The 25,618-nt window shown below is 38.9% G+C and overlaps 1 protein-coding gene across 1 annotated transcript in view; it reads right to left on the bottom strand.

Annotated features, from left to right (window-relative positions):
- The window catches only part of MAEL (maelstrom spermatogenic transposon silencer), a 38,409-nt gene that overhangs the window by 5,492 nt on the left and 7,299 nt on the right, over positions 1–25,618 (bottom strand). The window contains exons 5-9 of the mRNA XM_074220361.1: positions 25,550–25,591; positions 18,355–18,479; positions 17,714–17,768; positions 17,470–17,611; positions 8,504–8,566 (exon numbers count right to left, since the gene is read on the bottom strand). Coding sequence (XP_074076462.1) covers positions 8,504–8,566; positions 17,470–17,611; positions 17,714–17,768; positions 18,355–18,479; positions 25,550–25,591 — 427 coding nt within the window. The remainder of the gene's footprint in view (positions 1–8,503; positions 8,567–17,469; positions 17,612–17,713; positions 17,769–18,354; positions 18,480–25,549; positions 25,592–25,618) is intronic.

Genomic DNA, 25,618 nt, shown 5'->3' with positions numbered 1-25,618 from the left:
GTCATCAAAAATATCTGGTGCTATTTAAGAAACTGAGTAACAGACCAGTGGATTAGATTAGGAAAAAAAACAAAAACAAAAACAAAAAAAACCCCAATAAATGACTATAGTAATTTACTGTTTTGCCAAACCCAGAGTTATTTACTTCTGTAATAAGAACTCATTATTTGACAAAACTGCTCAGAAAACTGGAAAACAATATGGTAGAAACTAAGCAAAGACCCACATCTCACACCCTATACACCAAAATAAGGTCAAGGGCTTAGACATAAAAGGTATACCATAGACCAATTTAGAGAACAAGAAATATTCTGTCAGCTCTATGGAGAGGAGATAAGTTTATAACCCAGAGAAAAACTAGAGACCATTATAAAATGCAAAATGGATTATTTCAACTATATTAAATTAAAAGGTTTTGGGAATAAACAAAACCAATGCAGCCAAGATTAAAAGGAATGCAGAAAGCTGGGAAACAATTTTCACAGCTAGTACTTCTGATAAAAAAAAAACCTCATTCTCTCTCTCTCTCTCTTTTTTAAGGATTTTGCAAGGCAAATGGGGTTAAGTGGCTTGCCCAAGGCCACACAGCTAGGTAATTATTAAGTGTCTGAGACCGGATTGGAACCCAGGTACTCCTGACTCCAGGGCCGGTGCTTTATCTACTGCACTATCTAGCCGCTCCTAAAAGATTCATTTCTAAAAAATGCAAAGAACTGAATCAAATTTACAAGTCATTCTCCAACTGATAAATGATCAAAGGATATGAACAGGTAGTTTTCAGATGAAATTAAAGCTATTATAGTTATGTAAAAGATATGCTTCAAATCAATATTAATTTTTGGAAAAGATAACAGAATAGTAAATGATCAATGCTGGAAAATTGGGACACTAATGCACTATTGGTAGACCTGTAAACTGATCCAACCACTGTGAAGAGAAATCTGGAACCATGACCAAAGGTCTATAAAACTAATTGCACACCTTTTGATCCAGAAATACTCAGATCTATACCTCAAGGAGATCATAAAAAACAGGGAAAGACCCCCATGAACAAAAATATTTATGGCAGCTCTTTCCATAGAGGGAAAGAACTGGAAATTGAGGGAATGCCCATCAATCATGGAATGGCTGAACAAGTAATGGTACATAAATATTACGGAGTACTATTGTTCTGTAAGAAATCATGAATGGTTCGACTTTAGAGGAACCCAAAAGACTTGCATGAACTAAGGGGTGGCTAGCTGGCGTAGTGGATAAAGCACCGGCCCTGGAGTCAGGAGTACCTGGGTTCCAATCCAGTCTCAGACACTTAATAACTACCTAGCTGTGTGGCCTTGGGCAAGCCACTTAACCCCATTTGCCTTACAAAACCCTAAAAAAAAATAAAAGACTTTCATGAACTGATGCTGAGCAAAGTGAGCAAGGTCAAGAGAACTCTGTTCACATTTACAGCTTCATTATGAGATGATCAACTATGATGGATGCAGCTCCTCCAGAAGTTCAGGGATCAATGACAACCCTGACAGATCTACTATGGACAACACCATCCACATCAGAGAAAAAAAATTGGAATTGGAATACAAAACAAAACAAATTATGTTTGGTTTTTAAAACTTTAAGTTTTAACTTTTGTTTTTATTTGGATCTTCTTTTAAGTTTTATCTTTTATTTTTTCTTCTAAGTTTTATCTTTCTTATGGTTTTTCCTTCTATTTATAATTCCTCTTTCACAATATGGTTAATATGTAAATATGTAAAACTCAATAGTACTCATACAACTTTTACCAGATTGCTTCCCACCATGGGGAAGAGAGGGAAGGAAACGTGGTAGAAAAATTGTGGAATTCATAAACTTGCAAATGGATGAATGTTACAAATTTCCTTTGCATACAATTGGAAAAATTAAATTAAATTAGAAAAAAAACTTTTCCAATATCAAAAGGGAACTTCAGAAAGCAGGGATCTTGGGAATGGAGCCATGATGGCTGAGAAGAGTCAGAAACTTCCTTAAGCTCTCCTAGGCTTCCCTCAGAAACAATATTAATTAAGCCTCTCTAAATTCTGGAGCAACACCCACAAACAAGTAAGAGTGGAGCATTTTCCAAGTAAGATCTATACAAGCAAGTGGAGGGGGAGCAGAGCCTCAGGTAAGGAGCTGAAACCAGCACAGGCAGAGGGCAGAGGTGGAAGCCGGTCAGAGGGGGCAGCAGAGGCCACAGATCCTGGCTTAGCCAGTTAGTTGGGAGAGCTCCAACACAAGTACCCCAGACTACCCAGTTCAGCTTGCTAGAGGAGAGCTCAACCTAGGGAGTAAGTCACTAATAAGCTGAACACAGAAGGTCTGCAAGTGTCCCCCAATACAAGCACAGCTCAAAAATGAGTAAGAAAGGTCAAAGAAAGTCTGGGGGTAATAAGTTACTATGAAGATAAGGAAGAACAAAAAAACATCTCAGAAAAGGATGATGGAAAAATAACCACATATGAAGTCCCACAGGGAAAAATGAATTGGTTTCCAGCACAAAAGGATGTTTTAGAAGAGCTCAAAAAGGATTTTAAAAATCAAGTAGAAAAGAAATGCAAAAGAAATTCAACATCTTGCAAAAATCACAAAAATTGACACAAATAAAATCTTTCAAAAATACAATTGGGCAAATGGAAAAAAGGTAAACAGTTCCTTTAAATATAGGATTGATCAAATGGAAAAGAGGATATAAAAAATAACTTAAAAAACCCAATTCCTTGAAAAATAGATATCACTTGCTCAAGTGGAAGCTAATGTCTCTATAAGAAAATTCTCAAAGAAAATTGCCCTGATACCCCAAACCAGAGTGTAAAATAGACATTGAAAGAATCTACTGATCCCAAAATGAAAACCCCAAGGACTACTGCAGCTAAATTCCAGAATTATCAGATCAAGGAGAAAAGTCTGCAGGCAGTCAGAAAGAAGCAATCAAATACCAAGGAGACACAGTCAGGATTAAAGGAGGGAAGGACCTAGAATATATATTCCAGAGGGCAAAACTGCTTGGATTACAACCAAGAATCAACTACCCAGCAAAACTGAACATATTCTTTCAGATAAAAAGATGGACATTTAATGAAATAGGTGACTTTCAAATTTTTCTGATGAAAAAGTCAGGGCTGAACTGAAAATTCAAACTTCAAACAAGACTAAAGAGATACATAAAAAAAGTAAACGGGAAAAGAACAAGAATTTTACTCAACAAGATTAAACTGGTTATATCCCCAAATGGGAGGATGATACACTCATTCTTGAAAACTGAATATCTCTTTTAGAGGGAGTATATACCTAATCAAAAGGGATGGGTGTGAGTCGATTTTGACAGGATGGTTTAAAAAAATTAAGATTAAAAACAAAGAGATTGTACTGGGTTGGGAGGAAGGTGGAGGCAGAATGGGATACAACATATGAAGAGATGGAATGGAGGAAAGAAAGAAGAGGTGAGAATAGCTTGAATGCTACCTTTCATAGGATGTGGTTCAAAGACATAATAACATAGACTTAGTTGATTTAGAAATTTATCTTACCCTACAGGGAATTAGAAGGGGAAATAAAGTGAAAGAAAGGAGGGACTGATAGAAGGGAGAGGAAAAGGGAAGGGGGAAAAAAGGGAAGGGTACCGATAAAAAAAAGGAAGGGGAGACTGAGGGAGGCGATGGTCAGAGGCCAAACATGGTGAGGGGGGACAGGGCAAAAGGAGAAACAAACATAATAACAGAAGGGAGCTAAGCTGGAGTGTATTAAAGAGTTAGTAATTATAACTGGCAATGTGAATGGGGGAACCCTTCCATACATATTTGAAGCAGAGAGATACAAGACAGAGTAAAGGTAAAAGGAATGAAAAAAAAAGTATAGCAATTCTTACTGCAGAAAAAGCAAAAGAAAAAAATGATCTCAGTAAAAGGGTTAAGAAAGGAAACTACATCTTCCTAAAAGGTACCACAGACAATGAAATAATATCAGTACTAAAACTCCAGTAGAGTTTTGCTCTCTATGTCTTCCTGTAACTCATTTAGCTCCTCTTCTAAGAATTTGGATACCATGCCACATAGCTTAGAAATGGAGGGCAGTGATACAATGAGGCAGGGAAACTAAGGTTCACAGAGTACTTCTAATATGTAAGCTGCAGGGAGGAAAATAAACTAATTTTAAAGAATGAATAGCTCAAACAGTCAAAGCAGTTATCAGGGGAAATTTTATCTCTCTAACTTCTTATATGAATAAAATAGATTAAGAAGAGATCAATGAATTGGGCAACTTAAAATCCTCAATTAAATACCAAATTAGAAATTCTGAAATCAAAGAAGATATTAATAAAATTGAAAATAAAATTACTGAACTACAAAACTAAGAGATCATTTTAAGAAAAAACAGTAGATTAACCATTGATTAATTTAATTTTAAAAAAGGATGAAAACCAAATTACCAGTATCAAAAATGAAAAAAATGAATTCTCTACCAATGAGGAAATTAAAGTAATAATTGCAAAATATTTTACCCAAATGTATGCCAATAAAAATGACAAAGTAAAATGGATGAATATTTACAAAAATAAAAATAACCCAGGTTAACAGAAGAAGAAATAAAATACTTAAGTAACCCCATTTCAGAAAAAGAAATTTAACAAACCAACAATGAACTCCCAAAGGAAAAAAATCTCCAGAACCAAACGAATTTACAAGAGAATTCTACCAAACATTTAAAGAACAATTAATTCTGATTCTATATAAACTATTTGAAAAATAGACGAAGGAGTCTTTCCAAATTCTTTCTAAGACACCAATATGGTGGCTGATAACCTAAACCAGAAAAGTCAGAGCAGAGAAAGGAAATTATAGTCAACTCACCTAATGAATATGTATGAAAAAATTTAAATAAATATTAGCAAAGAGATTACAGCAAGCTATCACTAGAATTATATACTATGATCAAGCAATATTTATATCAGGAATGTAGGGTTGATTCAATATTAGGACAACTACCAGCATAATTGACTATATCAATAACAAAAGTAATAAATCATGATTATTTTAACAGATGGAAAAACTTTCAACAAAACACAGCACCCATTCCTATTAAAAATACGAGAGAGAATAGGAATAAATGGTGTTTTCGTCAAAACAAAAAGCGGTATCTATCTAAAACCCATCAAAAAAGCATTATATGTAATGGGGAATAAGCTAGAAGCATTCCCAATAAGATCATGAATGAAATAAAGATGCTTGTTAACACCACTATTATTCAAATTAAATAATTAGAAAAATGACAATTGTTCAAGGGTAGGTTGAGCTAATAAAATTGAAAACTCTACCTAAAATACATTATTTATTCAATACCACACCAATCAAACTACCAAAAAAAACATTTTACTGAGTTATGAAAGAGGGCATCAAAATTCAGCTGGAGCAACAAAAGGTCAAGAATATTAAGGGTACACCCTAACAGCAACATGGGGGTGATGATCAACCTTGATAGACTTGCTCATTCCATCAGTGCAACAATCAGGGACAATTTGGGGCTATCTGTGATGGAGAATACTATCTGTATCCAGAGAAAGAACTGTGGAGTTTGAACAAAGACTAAGGACTATTACTTTTAATTTAGGGAAAAAAAAACCTGATATGTAATCTTGCTATCTCTTATACTTTAACTTTTCTTCCTTAAGTATATGGTTTCTCTCTCATCACATTCAATTTGGATCAATGTATACCATGGAAACAATGTAAAGACTGGCAAATTGCCTTCTGTGGGGGGTGTGGGGAGGGAAGCAAGATTAGGGGAAAAATTGTAAAACTCAAAATAAATAAAAATTTTAAAAGAAAAAAAGAATATCAAGGAAATTAATGAAAAATGCAAAGGAAGGTGACTTAGTCATACCAGATCTAAAATTATATTATAAAGCATCAGTCATCAAAACTGTTTGGTACTAAGAGTGGTTGATTATTGGAAAAGATTAGGTGCAAAAAATATCAGTAGTAATTTACTATAGTAATCTGCTGTCCAAGAAACCCAAAGACTCTAGCTTCTGGGATACTCACTCTTTATTGGGAAAACTAGAAGACAGTGTGGCAGAAACTAAGCAAAGACCATTATCTCACATGCTCTATCAAGATCAAGTCCACATGGGTACACGATTCAGATATAAAAGATGATACCATAAGCCAGTTAGGAGAAGGAATAGTATATGTCAGATTTATGGAAAGAGGTGGAATTTATGACCAAAGAAGAGATAAAGAACATTATAAAATGCAAAATGAATTACTTTGATTACATTAAATTAAAAAAGATTTTGCCCAAATAAAAACAAAGCAACAAAGATTAAAAAGAATAGAGTAAGTTGGAAAATAAGTTTTACAGCTAGTGATAAAGGATTCATTTCTAAAATATATAGAGAACTTAGTCAAATTTATAAGACTATAAGTCATTCTCCAATTGATACCTACTCAAAGAATAGTTATAGGCAGTTTCCAAATGAAGAAATTAAAGCTATCTATAGGCATATGGAAAAAAGTTCCAAATAATTATTGATTAGAGTGACCAACATGATGAAAAAAGGAAAATGATTTGCAAGGAATGTGGGAAAACTGGGACACTAACACACTGTTGGTGGAATTAATACACACACACACACACACACACACACACAAACACACACAATGACCCAGCAATAACAATACTAGGAATGTATCCAAAAGAGATCGCAAAAAAGGGGAAAGACCCACAGGTATAAAAATATTTATAGCAGCTCTTGTAGTGGCAAAGACTTGGACATTGAGGGGATTATCCATCACTTGGGAATGACTGAACCAATTGTATTTGAATGTGATGAAGCATTATTGTTTTGTAAGAAATCCTGTGGGACAAGACTTTATGTGGACTGATGCAGAGTGAGGTGAGCAAGACTAAAAAAGGACTTATGATGGAAAATACCATCTACATCCAGAGAAGGAAATATAGAGTCTGAATGTAGACTAAAACATTCTATATTCAATCTTTAAAATTTTGCTTTTTATTTTGTGTTTTTCCCTCTCATTGATTTTTTTTCCTGTTTTGTTCTGATTCTTCTTTCACAACATGATTAAGACGGAAATATGTTTACCAGTTATACCTATAACCTATATTAGATTACTTGCTATCAGGAGGAAGAGAGAAGGGAAAAAGGGGAAGAAGAAAAATGTGGAACTCAACTTTATAAAAAATGAATGGTGAAAACTATCTTTGCATGTAGTTGGAAAAATAAATTATAAAAAATGAATCTTCTGAAACAGTTGAAAATTTTTTTAAAAAAAGCAATGATCTTAAGAAATGTGAATATTAAAATGTTGCAGTATTCCTATATTTATATGGTTTACTGTGGAAAATGAACCACAAACTATCAACACCTGATATATGTAAAATCATGTTATAGTAAACTGTAAGGATATGTCTAGAGCTTCCTGTAATGCTAATGTTTTATGATTTTACTGTGTATGATGCCTAATGACCACATGAGTCCAGGACATCCCAGGTTATTGGGGGTATTCTCAACCCTGAGTGACAATCTATACAAGTGGGTTCTGAAAAGCTGTTTCCAAGAATACTGTTTAAGACCAGGGTTCAAATATTAATTTTTCCAGGAATGAAAAGTCAGTATAGAACTCCCAAGAGGCCTCTTCCTCATTTAGACTTGTTGTTTCAGTGGCTCCATTAACAGGGCAGTAGCCAAGGCAGGAAAAAGCAGCGATGGTGGACAATGCCCACAGCCCACAGACAAGAGAAGGGTGCCAGGCCCAGGAGAGCCGCCCTAGCCTGCCGATTCTCACCACCTGCTGGCATGAGGAGGCCTTCAAGTTCCCTCCCAAAAGCTAGCTTTCCCTTCTTCAGGCTAACCTTTAAAGTCAAAGCACCTCGTGACTTCTATCCATCAAGAAACCTATGCATGTAGAGTCAGCAAGGAATTTAAGGACAAATTTGTGAAATGAACTTCATTCTTTCTTGAAAATTCACACATCTGTAAAACTTCTTTTGAAGGCAAGATCTTACCCCCCACCCTCCTCCTCCTACACTGAGAAGAAGCTTTTAGCAAACCTCAGGCTTTCCTATGTATCTTTGGCAGGGAGGCCAGTCCAGGGAGGCAAGGGAAAGATGAGAAGAAAAGCAGGTGAGAATAACTAATAAGAAACAGGACCAAAATGAGCCCTGATGGTTAGTAAAGGGTTAAGAGGAGGCTGAAAGAACTCACCAAGAGGGACGGCTAGGTGGCGCAATGGATAGAGCACTGGCCTTGGAGTCAGGAGTACCCGAGTTCAAATCTGACCTCAGACACTTAATAATTACCTAGCTGTGTGGCCTTGGGGGCAAGCCACTTAACCCCATTGCTTTGCAAAAATATAAAAAAAAAAACAACTCACCAAGAACCCTAACAAGAAGCAGCCCAAGAAATGACCTTAAAACTCAGTACCCAAGATGCCCCCAGGGCAGCCCCTCCCCATCCTGGACTTACGCAATCTTCTTGCAGACAGCCAAAGCACAAAACAGAATATCGTTTTTTTCATGCCATTTGCACCTGGATGAGAAGAAAACACAATTTTAAGTCCACTTGTTTGACAGTGACCTTTCTTTGATGCAGAACCTCCGCGCAATGCTTACTGGTGAAGTTGAAATGTTTTTTACCTACATAAATATGTTGAGGTTTTCCATTTTTAATAAAATGACTTTTCTTAAACTATCTCCCCTTCCACACATGCACAAGAAGTCTGTGTTGCCATGACAACACACTAGACACCATAAAAGTAAACCCTTGCATTGTCTTGAGAAAGGTAACTTAACTGCAATCAATCAAAGGCAAACCTTAGAATCCGTCTCTAACCAATCCCTCCATTTTTATAGATCAGTAAACTGAGGCCCCAGGACCAGTCTGTCAATAATTCTTTCTTTAGCTGTAACTACATGACAGACTGTGTTAATGAAGCACAAGAGGCAGAAGATTGTCCTAAGGAGCTCCCAGTCAACGAGGACATAACTAACATGCAAACAGCTGTGCACTAACAAGCTACACACTGGTTACCTGGAAATGACCAAAGAGAAGGCAGCTGGCAAGGAGAGAAGGAGGGAGCAGATTCTAATATGGGGGAACGGTCATGAAAATGAGGTGCAGAGATGAGCTTCTTGGGCAAGGGCAGAAGACTGGAAAGAAGGAAAGAGGTGGGCCACGTTATGAGTAGGGGCTATATTTGGTCCTAGGGAGCTACAGCAGTTACTACCACAGGAGAGTGACATGATCCAGCTGTTCCTGGCTTCCTTCAGGTCTGACCTAAAATCTTTCTCTGCAGAAGTCTTTGCCAAGTTGCTTAATTTTAGGGTCTTCTCTGTGTTGGTCATGTCCAGTGTAGGCAGTGTGGAGCTGGTCCATACAGTTGTCCACTTGCACCATGAGCTCCTCGAAGGCCAGAGCCATTTTCTGTCTTTGCAGAGGACTAGAACAGAGAAAGCTGTGTGGCAGGCAGCCCAAGAGGGCAGGATCGGCAAGGGAGCATGAGAAGAGATGTTACCAAGGTAAAATCCACAGGCAGATGGACACAGGGAGGGAAAGAGCCGGAGCCATCAAGGAGGAACCTAGGTTGCAAGCCTGGTGGACTGGGAGGATGCTGGGACACCCAACGATAAATTGGGAAAATTAGGAAGGGAGAATTTAGAAGTAAAAGGAGTTCTGTCTTGGATACTTTGAGCTGTTTGGTTTTTAGGCAAGCCTGGGTGTCAGAGACTTGGTTTAGGTAGTCAAGTAGATGGGGAGGGGGGTGCTCAGCACAGGGAGAACTAAGTCCTGGGGGCTAGGAGATCATCAAGTGAATCAGTAGAAAGGGAGAAGAGAAGAGAGCCAGACAGCCCGGCGGATCCTCCAGGAGGGATGCAGAGGCCGGTCCAACAAAGGAGAATAAGCAGAAGTCACCCAGGCAGGAATGAAAGGAGTGGACTAGAAGGAAGGTTAATGTAAAGACACCATTCCTAACCAAATTGCATAGCCTAGCTCAGTAGGCACTACCACACATAATATTTTAGACAAAGCACCAGAGGCATTTTTTTATGTCAGTGCACAAAACAGGGTCTAGAGGAAGACCTGAGTTCAAATCCAGTCTCATACACTTACTAGCTATGTGAACTGGGCGAGTAATTTAGCCCTGTTTGCCTTGGTTTCCTCATCTGTCAAATGACAAATTACTCTGTCATGTATCTCTGCCAAATAGGGGGATAGAGTCAAAAATACATTATTTGTAAACCTTTCTTTAGATGTAGAGCTGATTTGGCATCAAAGCCCTCCTTCTGCATCCTCAGCAGGGGCCATCCCAAAGAACGTCACAGGAAGGAGAGATTACAGAGGCCAGAGAGCTCTCAGGTCTCCCCTGCCCAACATCTCCTCCCTAAGATCCTCTTCCTCATGACCACTCCCATTTTCCCCAACCATGCTTAGCTTATGAACCCAGCCTCTTCTGACTTGTGTCCGTCCTTTAGGTGTAGGCCACATTGCCACCAGTAGACTTTGAAGGCTAACCCTGCTATTTCTGCAGTCAGTTCTTAAATGTTTGCTGTACTGAATCTTAGATAAATGCAGACTTTATGAAGAATTAAGGGAAGCATGCAAGTGTCCCAAACAGATCTCCCCCCCTTAGCTTTATTCCCTAAAATGAATCCTTGTGGTAAAAATCAAACCTTAATTTCTACAACTCCCCTAAAAGTGTTAAGTCCTTTTAAGATATTGGGGAAGGGCCAAAAGTTAATCACAGTCTCCCTGCTGTCTGGGGTCTCTAACTAGTTCTCATTTCTTACTTGGAACATGAAATTCTACAATATAAGGCAATTAAAAACATTTCGGTTTGTAATATCACCTACATATTCCGTAATTAAAAACTGGCTTGAATTTAAACTAAATATTTATTCATTGCCACAGAATTTAGGACACTATGTTAGTAGAATGCAAAGATGAAGCCAACCCCTTAAAGGTGGCCATTTCCTAAAGCCTCTGGTTCAAGTGGGCAGGTTCCTTCAATGGATTCATGTTATCCCCAACAAGGGTGTGGGCCAGGTGGCATACCTTCTGATTTCCTGTGCCTGCTGTGAAGGTCAACTTGCCTATCCTCTCAAGGGCCTTTCAACACAGAATGGCAAAAGAACATGCAAGGAACCCACTAGTTACCCAGGGCTCTCATCAGGAGACGGGATCCCATTCTCTACTCACTGCCCTTGCTAATGGTCTTTTGTTGGGCAATTCCTGTGTAATTCTTATAGAAGATGTGCTATAACCTACCCCCACCTTCCCTCAGGTCTCAGCTATCTTTTGTGAGACCTTCTTCTTCAGATGGTGGGGTTCCACAGCTTGCAAATATCCAGTCTCTCAAGAATACCGATGTGTGGGCCATTTTCCAAACACAAACTAGACTTGCTTTCCTCTTGTTGAATCCTGGGCCTAGATGACTGTCCATGACAGTGTTTGTCCAAGATACACCCTAATGAACACTATGGGTTAGCCACTCAATTAAATATCACTGAATATTTGGCATTTTTCATCTATTGATATTTTCTGGGTAAATAGGCTAAAATTTTTTCTCCAATAATTCTATTTTATTCTTCTCCTCTTCCATTGCACACCCATTGAGAAGAATATAAAATATGTAGACATGAAAAACAAGTCCCTGCATTAACCACAGCCCAAAATAGAATATCCCATTTTCTAACATTTTTTGCTAAGCTCCTATCTCCCTACCTCTGTGCCAAATTCAAGAGTAAAAGTACGTTCTAATTTAATGTAGAGTTTCCTAATCAAATTCCTTGTAAAATTTTCCTATCTCTTCATGATATGCAATCGATATGGGTTAGTTTAGCATTATCTACACAGCAAACTTACTGTTTATTTTAACTGTTTTATATTTAACATGAATACAACAACTCGAGACAACCCAGAGTCTTTAAAAAGGCTACCTCCTGGGGTAGCTGGGTGGCGCAGTGGATAGAGCACTGGCCCTGGAGTCAGAGGACCCAAATTAAAATCCGGTCTCAGACACAATAATTACCTAGCTGTGTGACCTTGGGCAAGTCACTTAACCCCACTGCCTTATAAAACACTTAAAAAAAAAGAAAGAAAGAAATGCTGTGTCTTGCTGCTTCTAGGTGTGTGATAAAAACAGCTTCATGAAGTCCTGGGTCTTCCCTGATAGCCAGTGAACCACCCTGCCATTCTACTTCTGTCTTTCAATTTACAGCAAAATGGTCAATAACTGTCTGTTGAAGTCCTTCCCTAGTATCTTTTGACAGGGGGTCTGCAGGGAGGGGCCATGTAGACCAAGGACCACTTCTCATTCTCTTGTTGTGTGTCTTCTGATGTATTATCATGACATGGAGGTGACCTCGAGCATGTGGTGCTAGATGTGAAGGCTGGTCAAGTACATTCACACACAAAGGCCTGTACGTCTTGGCTATAGTCTCGACCTGCTTTTGGGGAGCAGCCCAAGCTTGAAGTCTCATGACTATCTGGGGATGAGGTCCTTGGTTAAGGACACCAATGACACATATAGAAATCAGCACAATCTGCAGCCTGTTATGTTCCATGCATAGGAACTGGGGTCCGAGGAGGGAGAGCTCACTTCTGGCAAGAGCAACTGGAAAAAGTTTTTAGAGGAAGGCCCTCCAACTGGACCTCAGAGAACCTCTATGACTTCCATAGGTATAGAGGAGAGAAAAGTCTACTGCCTGTACAGTCAGGCCAACTGAGCCCATGCTCAATGATGAGTAGTTGGCTTTGAAAGCTTGTAGTTTATAAATGAGAAGACTGGAAAAGCAGATCAGAGTATGACCATGGGCAGTATGTCAGACATCAAGTGAGGGGCATACCTAAACAGACAATGGAGAGTCACTGATCACTGGGAATGGGACAGATAGGGAGTTGAAACCAGGCTCAGGGTGATGCTCAGGGGGCAGGGAGAACTGGATGGAAGACCTGGTAGAACAGGGCCAATGATCAGACATGGGAAACAAAGTGGAAGATGAAGAGGGATTCTTGCCTTTTGGGAAACAAAAACTTGAGGATGAAGCCAAGTTTAAGACTTGGATATTCTATGGCACATCAAAGACCAGTGCAGGAGGGTTGCTGACAATCCAGTCCAGACTCCACCCAATAGAAACCAACCACAACGCCAAACTAAGAGTAAGAGAGCTCATTAGAGGAAAACTCATCAGATAAGCACAGCTTCTCAAAGAGTTCCCATCCCTTATTAGTCTCCATGGGCAGCCCGTAAATCTAAAGGAAGGGATCTTAGATCAGATAACGCTGCCTTCCTTCTACTTTGGTGAAGACTGAAGCCATTTACTCGAAGTTTCTCAGTCCCACATCCCCATGTTTCTAAAATCTCAGTATTATCAATCTTCGTTCCTTCAGTCACAGGACAAGAAAAATATCAAATACTCTCTCAGGTTCATCATTCCATAAGACAGACATTCCCTTACTTTCCATCAGATCTTTTTCACAGTCCACTAATACCCAAGTCTTCTCTATTTATCAACTCTAGGGTAGCTAAGTGGCACAGTGGATACAGCCCTGGTCTTGGCGTCAGAAGGACCCAAGTTCAAATGTGACCTCAGACACTTGATACTTACTAGCTGTGTGATCTTAGGTCAGTCACTTAGCCCTCCTGACTGACTCTCATCCAAGGCCATCTCCAGTTATCCTGATCCATATCTGACCACTGGACCCAGGTGACTATGGAGAAGGTAAAACTGGTGATTTAACATGGTATCCCCTCACTCAAATCCAATTCATTGGCTTGTTATAGCATCACCTCCCTGCTGTCATGACCCTCTTCAAGAATTAGGGGCAAATATCATCATCATTTATTACCCCATCAGATGTATATACTTGCTGCTTCTCCGAACCTCTTGCCACTGTGCTTTCACCACCACCATTCTCAGGTTACCAAAATGGCCTTTAATATGATAAATCCAAAAGCCCTTTTCTTGGGGTTCATTTGTTCAATCACTCTGCATCTTTCTACACTGTTGATTCACTAGCACTACTAGATATTCACTTCTAAACTTGGCTTCAGAACACCAGTCTCCTGATGTTTTGCTAACAACTCTTTCTCCTGACCTCTTAATGTGAGGATATTTTCTAAGGCTCTGTCCTTGGTCCTCTTTTCTTTTCTTCCTATCCTCCCCTATTCACTTTTATCAATCTGTCATTCCAAGCTTTGTCTACCTGTGTGCTGTGCAGATGACTCCTAAGAACGCCTAGGTCTAGACTCTTGTATCCAACTGCCTCACTGTTTATCCCACCAAGATCTCAAACCCAGGGGGTTCATGTTTTCCCCTAAATAAGCTCCTCCTGATTTTACAATTTCTCTCTGATCTAGGATCACTCTCAGCTCTTATCCCTATTTACCATCCTATGAATTCTATTACAGCACTATCTCTTGAATCCACCCGACTCTCTGGTCCCACTGCTGGATCCTGCCTAGATATTTTAACATTGCCTGAGAGATTTTTCCAACCATTCACTTCCCCTTCCAAGACTGTCAGGAAAAAAAAAAACTCTTCAGCTTCGAGTCTCAGCCCACCTCCAGGACATATAAACCCATAGTGGCTTTTCTCCTGCTTCCCACTTTGCTTGAACTTCAAGGCTCCTGATATCTGGTGGTGCCATCCTAGTCTGATCTCATTGCTCTCAAGCTCTTCTCATCTGGTGTCAGACCCCCCTTCCCTACCATGCTGACAATACAACTCAAATGCTACCAGAAGTCTCCTCTGAACTCCAGAACAATCTCCCCCATATTTCACATTAACGCTTCTTCTGAATTCCTTAACTCAAAATCCTTGGAAAATGGGCTGTATCTCATCCAAAGCATCCACTACCCAGAGGACCCTATGAGTCCTCAATAAATTCTCATTCTCTCGTGGCAGGCTTCTCATGATGGGCTTTGCAGTCCATCCCTTAACTTGAATGTAACAACATTAGAGCAGTCCCGCACCTCCAGAGTCACTGTAGGACCCCATGGCGCCCTAAGGGAAGACAATGTGATATGGGTCTATAAAGAAACTATAAAAGCTCAGTGATTTTTGATAATCTTAAATCACTACCTTTTTGTTAATCTTAAGTCACTGTCAAGCACCAAAGAGGGAGTCATGTAAGTGGGGGAGGGAGACCTTAGGAATCAGGTTAAAATCCAGGTATATTGAGGTGGAAAGCTTTGCCCTCTATTGAGTATTCAAGATTGGAAAACTGATAATAAAAGAGGTCTTTTCCAGGATTTAAAAGGTTGTCATATGGAAGAAGTGAGCCTTGTTCTGCTTGTCAGAATAGAAGCTTCTAGAGAACAGGGATTTTTCACACACAGTTTGAGTCTGAAAACCATCAGCCACTCAGTGACTGGGTAAGCACAAAGTAATAATTAACTGACTCCAAAAAGCAGAACCAAAAGCAATGGACAGAAAAAGGAACAATTACAATTGCTATGCCCCTCCAATTATGGCTCTCAAGGGTGAAGGGTTCAAGTGAGATCTTCCCTATCAGCCACCACAGTCCAAGGAAAAGGAACTTCCTTAGCACATGAACCGAAGCACAGTGATCAACAAAGCATGTTCCGGGGCAGGGAGTGCTGGGGAACATTCCTGGTAAACATGCTCTGGGTCCACACTTGGGGCCTTGACCCACCCCTGGGTATTTACCAAAAGACACCTGGAGAGAACGGATCATACTCAGGATCTGAGTCAAAACTCATGGATCACAGAGCTCATCTTGGAAAACCTTGCCTGGGTCACTTCTGTGGAAGCTCTTTCAAGTTTTCACTTGGGAAAGGGCCTTGGAAGTCTCCCCCTTTGGAGAGGATACTCTGTTGAAGGGACTTCCCCAATTGAGACTCTGAGGCTGTGTTGTGACATCACAAGTGCTGGAGCCTCCTTGGGTTGGGTGTCTCTTCTTTATCTCTTATCTTTCCTTGCATCTATTTTGATCTATACATATATGTAATTGTAGATAATTTTGGGTCATAATTACATTATATCTTGGGTTCTAAGTATGTTAGCATTATAATCTCATTTCAAGACTTAAGACAGAATGAGTGTTTCATTGTGGGGACAGATCCAAATCAATCAAATATAAAAGTCTGTACAGTTCGTAACTCTCTGTTAAACCCCAAAGTGGAATGAATTAGTCCCTCACTGAAGGGTCTTGAGCAAAGGCTGGCTGGTAGGAGCACTGTAGAGGGGATTCTTATTTAGGTAGAGACTGTGTTCTGAGATTTCATCTAACTTGGATTTCCTGATTACAAAGAAAGGGTTTCCCTACACATCCCTCAATTTCTTGATATCATATCTATAATTGATCTCTCACATCTTTACTAGCTACTTTGATAAAGAACCTCTACTGAGAATTTCATAAATGAAGCCCAAGTTTGGGTTCATCCTAGGGAGTCCAGGATCACCATCAAAAGCCTAATGGTCAATAAAGTGACCTAGCCCAAGAGCACCCTGGGCAGGAGGCAGGGAAAATAACATATTGGTTAAAAAAAAATTAATATTTTTTTTTGCAAAAATATTTCAGTTGCTATTTTTTGCAAAGTCACTTAAATAGATAAAACAAAATTTCTGGTCTCATCTAACTCAATTTCAATAAACAACCCTGTCTACTTTTTCTAGAGATAAAAAGTGTCAAATATTTAGACAAACATAATTAATATTGGGATGCTTGCTCAAAAATCAAGTCCAAGAGGAGAGTCTTAAATTTATTGATATAAATCCTATATTCTTATACTTCCCAAATGAAATCTTCTCTGAGAGTCAGAAGATTTGCTCCTAAAACACCAGCATACTATATTGTAAATCTCCTTCTATTCCTCACTCAAGTCTCTGCCACAGTGTTTAACATGGAAGATGTTTTCCACGTCCAAGCTCACGACTGGGATTGCCACTTTCCCTTTCAAGAAGGGACTGGAGCATGGCTCCTTTGCTCTCTAAGGAATGCTGCTGCACAAAGACAACTCTGCTTCAGAGCCAGGAACAGACAAAGGCAAGGGCACACACTGGCTGGATAACAGCCAGGAAGGGAATGTCCCAAATTGGACATTTTAAGAAATTTAATGAAGACATTTCTTTATTCCAAAATGTTTGCCTTCCACAGCTCATAGTTCTGCTATATCAAATAGTGCATTTTACTGTAAAGACTGAAAACCTCTAGCAGGCAGTAAGACTGCAGAGTCGAGAGGAGCTGGGGCAATTTTTAAATGTAGACAGTTTACTTTTCAGATATTTCAGGGTCAACTCTTCACAAATGGGTTCTTTATCCTGGCTCTGCTCATTTTTGCTTTGGCCAGGATAATCAAATGTAACAAGGCGTGGATGCTTCCTTCTAAAATGCCACCTAAGATATATATGAATAGCTATATCAATGATTTCAAACTGGTCACATAGCAGAAGACTATCTGGGAATACCTTGTGTTGCTAGAGTAATCCCACATGGACACATCCAGGAGGCTCCGTACCCAGGTCTTTGATGGCTCCTTATGAAGTTTTTGTTGGTAGATTCCCACCACAAGGTCCTCTACAGTGAGGAGCTCTAGCTCTTGCCTGGTTTCTTTCATCAGGAAAAACAAGAAGAGTCATTTTTAGGTATTTCAAAAATATCATGTCAGTAGAAACATAAAAATGTGCTGATAAGAATTTTATTTTTCCTCACCCAATTTCCTTGCCATATGCTTCAAGCACCAGTTAACTCTGTACCTATCATCAGTCTGAAGAAAAAGAAAAATTTTACTTTCTATCCTGCCTACCCCTGTCCCCCCAATGACAGTTTTTAAACAAACACATACCCCTCAAATGTAAAACAATTCTGAAAGGTTCTTTCCAACCCAAATAGTTATCTGGACAGAAGCAGGCTGTGTTTCAACAGAAGATATATAGCTTAGATGAAAGATATTTACATTAAAAAAAACAAGTAAAGCAAGGTACAACTTTGAAGGAAAGACTATAAGAATAGTGGCATATTATTCTTTTCTTCTGAGATTTGTGCAGTAAAAATATGAACTTTTTTGGAGGTTGGAGTATAAATTATACAACTCCCTCTCAACCATGTTATGAAGTACAACAATATACAGAGCACTATAAAAGATGCTAATCAATTATATTACAAAAATCAATCAGAATCAAGTGACCTCTTGGAAACGAGGAAGTGACGATTCTATGAAGGTAAAGATAAAGAGTTCAAAGTCTTTCCCCAAAGATGAAAGGAATTGAAAACAATTCAGAAGGAATACAATTTAACAAACACCAAAAGCACCCAGTCAAACTATCCTATAGGTGCTAGGAGATCTGCTTTACCTTGCAGTACACAGGTGGCCAGTTGCTTTGGTTTGGAGAAATAAATCGATAAAGATTTTGTAACACAGTTGCATAGTCATCTCCTGAGTGAAAGTTAGAAATGGGAATCTTGTGACTGGCATCACCTGGTAGAAAAGGAAGAGGAAAGTATCAGAATCAAATGTTTAAGTGTTAAAGAAATACTAAAAAAGTGTCATCAATAAGACTAGAGATACTGTTGATCAACTTCTTTTAAAGGGTCATAAGAACAAGGAAGTAATTAAAAAGGTTCTCCAGAATCCAGAGTGAAAACCTACTCTGCCATGATCTCTGTTTGCCAATTTATAAAAACAATCACTGCTAAAGCCGGAGGCTTACCCACTTTCAATCTTGGAACAATTATGGCAGCCACCCCCATATGTGCTAAAGTTGTATCAATGACTTAAGCCCTCTGAGAAATCCTCACTCTCAGACAGTATGTGGACTGCTCCAGCCCACATGGAGCTTTCCTTGCTCTAAACATAATTATGTTAAGAATCAGAGCTGAGCATTTAATTTTTCTTGGTTTCATTACCACGAGGCCTCTCCCCTAGACTATGCTATCACTGATTGGAGAAACCATACCATGCTTCTTTTGCCATTTCCAAACAACCTACATGGGGTTAGGTAAAATGTACAAGTATTTTATTTACTGATAAAGGATCTATTAAAGGTAGCAAGCACAGCTAAGGAATAAAGTACATTTAAATGATAATTCCTACTCCTGGTAAGATCCATAACCCAGCTGGTCTAATTTTTCCCCTCTGAAAGTGGAACTTATTATTTGCCAGGCCAACTACTTCCAAGTTTGGAGCCCTATTTTTCCTTCATTATGACTCAAGCATTTACAAATTTAGACTATATGTAGCTTTAGCCTACTGTACCTCTTCGAAGTGAATGAGCTATCCATTTTGCCAATTGGTCACTCATATTTGTTTCAAGCTTCAAGATATACTCCCTAATTTTAGTGCTATGGCAGCTAGTGAATTGATTAGTGTGTTTTATAAGGCCAACATGATACCATCATTCTCAGCATTCCTCTTCTCAGTGTAGTCATTCTAAATCCTTAAATATTTTATCTACATTATTATACTTTTTATTCCTGTTCAGGCAGTTTATAAAATTTCACAACTTTAAAATGTCAATACTTAGTCAGCAGAAAGGAATTTAAATGTCATTAGAAACCTTTTATAGTTTTTCCAAATCTAGTATCAAGATCAGAAATTGAAAGTATCAAAGGTAATTAAATACTCCCATTTTATCATCCTATTCTTTAGTATGTCTAGACTCAAGATATCTTGCAGTACATCGAGTAATAATTTCCAAGAAGAACTTCCTGAGATAAGACTACTAGAAGTTTTAAGTTATAGGAAACCCTCTCCATACAAGAGATGGGACAGAAGGAAAATTAAGGGGATCTAATTTTAATCTTCACCTCTTTGGTTTCCTTTAGAACAAAGGTATCAAACTGAAGATCCTTCCAGCAAAACCTCCCAGATTAAGATGTCATTTTTATTTAACAAAATAAAAAAGAGTACACCATAATGTTAATTTGAGGTTTTCTATTCATAAGAGCCCAAGATGGTTCCAGTTTCTCTTTGAGTCTGACATTACTGCATTAAGAACTCAAGTCATTTAGTTTGGCAGTGTCCATGCTTTGTTTTAAACTGTTCTCCTCACTAAGTGTTTGAGACAACAAAAAGACTTGTCTAAACCATGAGCTTAAAGTTTAGTTTGAAATTTTTTTTATTAAACATTTAATTTGGTTTTATTAAACATTTTAATCTGGTTTTTCCCCAGATTCTCAGAAACTAAACAAAATTAAAATAATTCAATTAAACATTGACATGTTACATTCAAAGCACCAAATTAGTTATTACTAAAAAAATCAGAATGACAAGTCCTTACCCTCCCAGACAGGGACATTCTATAGGAGAAACAATACATACAGAGATCATTAAACACAACACAATTTGAGATCAGAGGAGGGTTTTATAGGGTGATTACATTTGAGTTAATCCTCAGAAAAATTCAGAAAGGAAGTGAAGATGAGAGTTCATTCTAGTCAAGAGATGATATGATGCCTGGTGAAAATTCAGAGGCAATAGTTGGAATATCAAGTTACAGAAGACAAAAGTAACTCAGTTAAGAGTTTGTACATGAAGTGAGAAATTGTGAAAAGTCTAGCAAAAGGAAGCCACTGAAGGCTTTTGAGCAGAATACTTAAATTGGCCTGGCAACAAGTTGGCACAGTGAATGGCACACTGAGGCCTGGAGTCAGAAACACTCAAGTCCAACTTCACACAAGAGTGTAACCCTGGGAAAGTCACTTAATCTTGTTTGCCTCAGTTTCCTCATCTGCAAAATGAACCAGAGAAGGAAACAATCAGCATCCCAGTACTTTAGCCAAGAAAATCCCAAATGGGTCAGGAAGAGTTGGACGTGACTGAAATGACTGAACATCAAGAACAATTAAAATGGCTTAGGAAGGTAACTGTGTCTGACAGGCTTTTACAGCTGTAGAAGTCTATGCTGTTAAATCTCGTCTTTTTAGCCTTGCCCTGATAGTTTAGCCTGTTGAAAGCTGTTTTGGATCCTCATGAACTGTGTAAAATTATTTGCTCTCCACCACTTTGCTAAGTTTGCCATCTGTCTGTCTTTATTTTGGGGACAGAGAACTACTGATCAGCCCAGGGCCCAGCCCAGATCCCTGGGGGCATCTACTGGAGACCATCCAGCAAGAAGACACAGAACAAGGGGTGGCTAGGTGGCACAATGGATAGAGCACCGGCCCTGGAGTCAGGAGTACCTGACACATAATTACCTAGCTGTGTGGCCTTGGGCAAGCCACTTAACCCCACTGCCTTGCAAAAACTAAAAAGACACAGAACCATAAAACCCTGGGGATGGGGAGCCAGGGGTCTGGTCAATTGTCAGAAGAATAATATGAAGAAATATGGCAAATGCTTTGCTCAAATCTAGGTAAATCATGCCCATACCATTTGATCTACCAGCACACCATTCTTGGTTAAGTCAGGAGAAAATAGTCTGGCATGACTATTCCTTGACAGCCACAAAGGCTCACTAACCATCCCTGAACAAAAAGAATACCTAGCTTCATGACTCTGATCAATCCCTTCAAGACAAGCTGACATTTGCCCTTCTCTAGCACCCCACTTTGTGAACAACTCAGACACCCCACTTTCAGCTCCCAGTACCTTAGAATCTACTTCACCTGGGTTGGGTCTTTAAACTCAAGGACAATCACTGTATGCTTATAATGCCCCCTCCCCTTTTGGGTTTTAATTCACTTTTTTTCTAATTCATTTTTCTTTTATCCTCCACAGTCTAATGATCAATCTACTTGACAGGAAAGACGAAGAGCAAGTAAAAAGCTGACTCCTCCAGCTGTCTCCCCTCTACTCTGGGCAGTGCTAGTCATTTTCTGATCCTTTTCTTTTGAGCACAATTGTGCCCAGGTTTCCCTGCCAACCTCAGTTCATTCTGAGCACTAACATTTCTTCAGATGTTCTTACCGGTCCCCAACATGTCTACATTTACCATCACTTGCAACAAGTTGGTTAGGGAGATTCCTCCCAACACCCTCTGTGTCTTCTGGATTTCATTCTTAAGAGCTTCTCGTACCAGCTGGCTTACAGTGGGCTAATGACCTTTCCCTATGAGATTTCTGAACCTTCAGAAATTTTCTCCCAAAGCTTACAGATGCTTGTAACACATAAGCTACAATGTGTAACAGCCACTTCTCTCCTCAGTTCCTCATCCTTTCTACTGGACCAGGTCCTCCTGGTCAAGCCTCTGCACCAGCCATTCTGTCCTCCACTCTTACCTCACCCAAACTGCTCCCCGCTCCCCTCCAAGACTGCCTGCCCTCTCCTCCGCAAGGCTTCTGGAATGCTGTTTCTCCTCTACAGACTCGGGGTCCTCAGGGGCAGAAAAGCATATCTGCCACAATAGCTGCTGGAGAATAAAACAACTGACATTGTAAGTGTTGGATTTTGATTTTTTTTTTTGCTCAGTTTCTGAGAATCTGGGGAAAATGGAGGTGATGGGAATTGCACCAGTCACTCCACCATTGGAGAGATGGAACTAAAGCAGCCCAGTCAAGTCTTTGCTGCTACACTTTCCTGGCCCAGAGAGCAAGGGCTCTGGCAACAGCCTGGGCAGTGAAGCCTGTCATTCCAATGACACGCCAGGCTCAGTCAGGAGAGTTTGCTCCAGGTTTCTCAACTTCCCCTTCTGTCCACCTGGTTGGTTGTGAAGCCCCCTAGACTCTCATTCTAGTTTCCTCTCATGCATATGCTGTCCAACAAGCTTCCTGCGTGGAGGCTGCCTCCTCCAGTCACACTTTAGTTGTGACTTCTTGTCCACCAAGTCTCCCTGTACATTCTGCTTGTGCCCACAGTTTTACCAGGGATCCCTTCCTTGTCTCCAGTCATTTCTGCTGTTGCTTTTTCTAAGTACAGCTCCTGTCTAAGGCTCCAACTCTAGAGATACCTCTACATAAACAGCTTTCCCCTTTGCAGTCTTGGTTCAGCCAGATGATCCTTCCTTGGAGGACAAGCCACTACTTTGGTCTTACAACCTCTAGCTGTGTCTTTGGCAGGAACCTCCAAACCAACTGTAAAGACTGATAACAGAAACTTAAGCAAAAATAAGTGAGGTGATGAAGTTATTTAACCAAAGTAATGGAGGAGAAAACTCTGCATTTAGAAAAAAATGAAAGGGATTCTAAGATATAATTTTTTTAAACATTTAAATTTAAGAAATGCAAGACTAGCTCAAAATATCAAATTGAAAACTGAAGAAAAATATAACTACTATTCAAATTCCTTTATAGATTTAATGCAGGATCACTGCTTTATATTATAAGATGAAGTGGAACCTACTAACTTTCAAATAGAAGGAAGTGGGGAGAGAATGCTGTATTATAAAGAGAACTGATGAAAGAAGTATATTACAAATCAGTATTTAGGATTGCTTACCAGATAAAATATGAACAGAATAATGAAAGACAATCCTGAAACAGTTAAATTACTAGATGACTAAGATAAGAGGGGTCGTGTCACAAGTTACCATTTCTGTCACAAGTTACCATTTCTATCCTACTTTATGCTTTAAATGAATCAATGTTTAGCATATTAAAAAAATCAAAATTTAGGTAGGGTGAGATAGCTGAATTTTGGGGTATCATACACACACACACACACACACACACACACACACACACACACCATGAGGCACTCAAATGTTTATTAATTTGGACTGAGGCAGGATTTGGAATCAGAAGGTACCTTGGAGACCATTTAGTCATCGTCTTTTTTTTTTTAAACAGAGAGGTGAAGTCACTCGCCCCAAGTCTCAGAGCCAAGCAGCAGAAGAGCTGGGTCCAATCCAAAGCCACTGTACTTTCCTATATCTTCCTAACTCCTGCTTAAATTCAATTTCCTTCCACAAAAAACACAGTATGGAGGGCCTTATGAGAGGTATTTTGCCTAATCCTAAACTGGTTTACAAGCGGAACCTATGTTCCAGATGAATTCGAATGCTAGATAGGGCAATTATTACATACAAGTCTGCTAATTTAAAAACACATCAATGGAAAACCTCATACTTGTATCTGGATATGCAGTCAGTGTACAAGCACTATGAAATATGGGATTTTTTCTGTTTAAGGATATAAATGTGTGGTTATTATTTATCTAGCTTGGAAATGAAATATAAGGCCTGCATAAAATAAATAAAATCAATTTAGGACAAGACAGAAAGCTATCCTACCAGATAATTTTACAGACGACACTGTTTGTACGCATTGAATTGGAATTTCCATAAAAGCAGGCAGATATCATAAAGCTAATTCACGTGAATTTTAAGAGCACAGAGAGGCCAGCTGGGACTTTAACAAATGGCAGGTCAACAAACAACTTATTAAAATATGATAGTATGGTCACAGGAATCAATGTGTCAAATTTTTTTTTAACCTATCAATATGGCAAATTTCCCCTATGTAAATTTGAGATAACTACTGAAACAGTTCTCGAGGTGAGTCAGCTACTAAATTAACAAGACTGTCCATCCAATATATTCTAAATTGTTGACAATTTAACAGCACATTCTCAAAATGTGAAATGCCAAATACTGTCTCCAGAATATTAGAAATTGGTCCTCCTGAATAAGATATTTAATGGTAACGTAGTTATAGATTTCAGCTTTTCAAAAACAATTTTTAATTTCTTCTATTTCAAGATAATTTTAAACTCCAAATATTTTTTTAAAAAAAACCCTAGTTAATCTGAAAATAGATCATAAAAAGAAATTAATGGATTTTAATGTAACTGATTTCATTTTTTAAAAAAATTGTAGGGTAAGAAAATGTCTAAATTTTGCTAACATTTTTTTCTCAAACAAAAAAACCCATCCAAGGCTGATAAACCACTTAATTCCCTATGCTACCAGGCACTATTTTCATCCTTCATTTTACTCTTTAAAAAAAAATAATTACATACTAATTTCACTTTCAACTCCCCTCTCCCCCAGCAAAGATTCTTTAAAGACTACACACACACACACACTCTTTAAACTACAAATGTGCATTAAAAAAAATACTATCATTTCCCTTCCTTTAAGCAATAATCTTAGTTTTTTCTTTCTGTCCATAGAAAGCTCCACTGACTCCTCCAACATCTCACTTAAATACTTAGCCACAAAGACAAGAGTTGATCTTATTAGAACTAAAGCATAGGGGCAGCTAGGTGGCACAGTGGATAAAGCGCCAGCCCTGGAGTCAGGAGTACCCGAGTTCAAATCTGGTCTCAGATATTTAATAATTACCTAGCTGTGTGGCTTTGGGCAAGCTACTTAACCCCGTTTGCCTTGGAAAAACCTAAAAAAAAAAAAAAAAAAAAAGAACTAAAGGATAACTACCAAGACACTTTAGCATCTTTGGGTAATCACACAGCATAGTTGACTTCACCCCTCCTCCTGCACCAGACAAGTAGCTCCAGTCTGCCCTCTCTATATGTTACAGCCCTAAGACATTAAATTCCAATTCTCCTTCAACATGTGGTTTCCAAACTCAAGTCTTCCAAAACTAACCTCTTCCTCATCAGAGGAATTCCAATAGTCATTCCCACATTCCATCTCAGTCCCCTATACTCACTTGCAGCCTGACAGTGAAACCGGAAGCCTCGTGGTACCTCACCTACAATAAATCAGAGAAACAGAATAT

Source organism: Macrotis lagotis, chromosome 2 (assembly GCF_037893015.1).
Source record: "Macrotis lagotis isolate mMagLag1 chromosome 2, bilby.v1.9.chrom.fasta, whole genome shotgun sequence".
Taxonomy (NCBI): Eukaryota; Metazoa; Chordata; class Mammalia; order Peramelemorphia; family Peramelidae; genus Macrotis; species Macrotis lagotis.
Note: the sequence above shows the minus strand (reverse complement) of the source record. Positions and strands in the feature narration are given on the sequence as shown.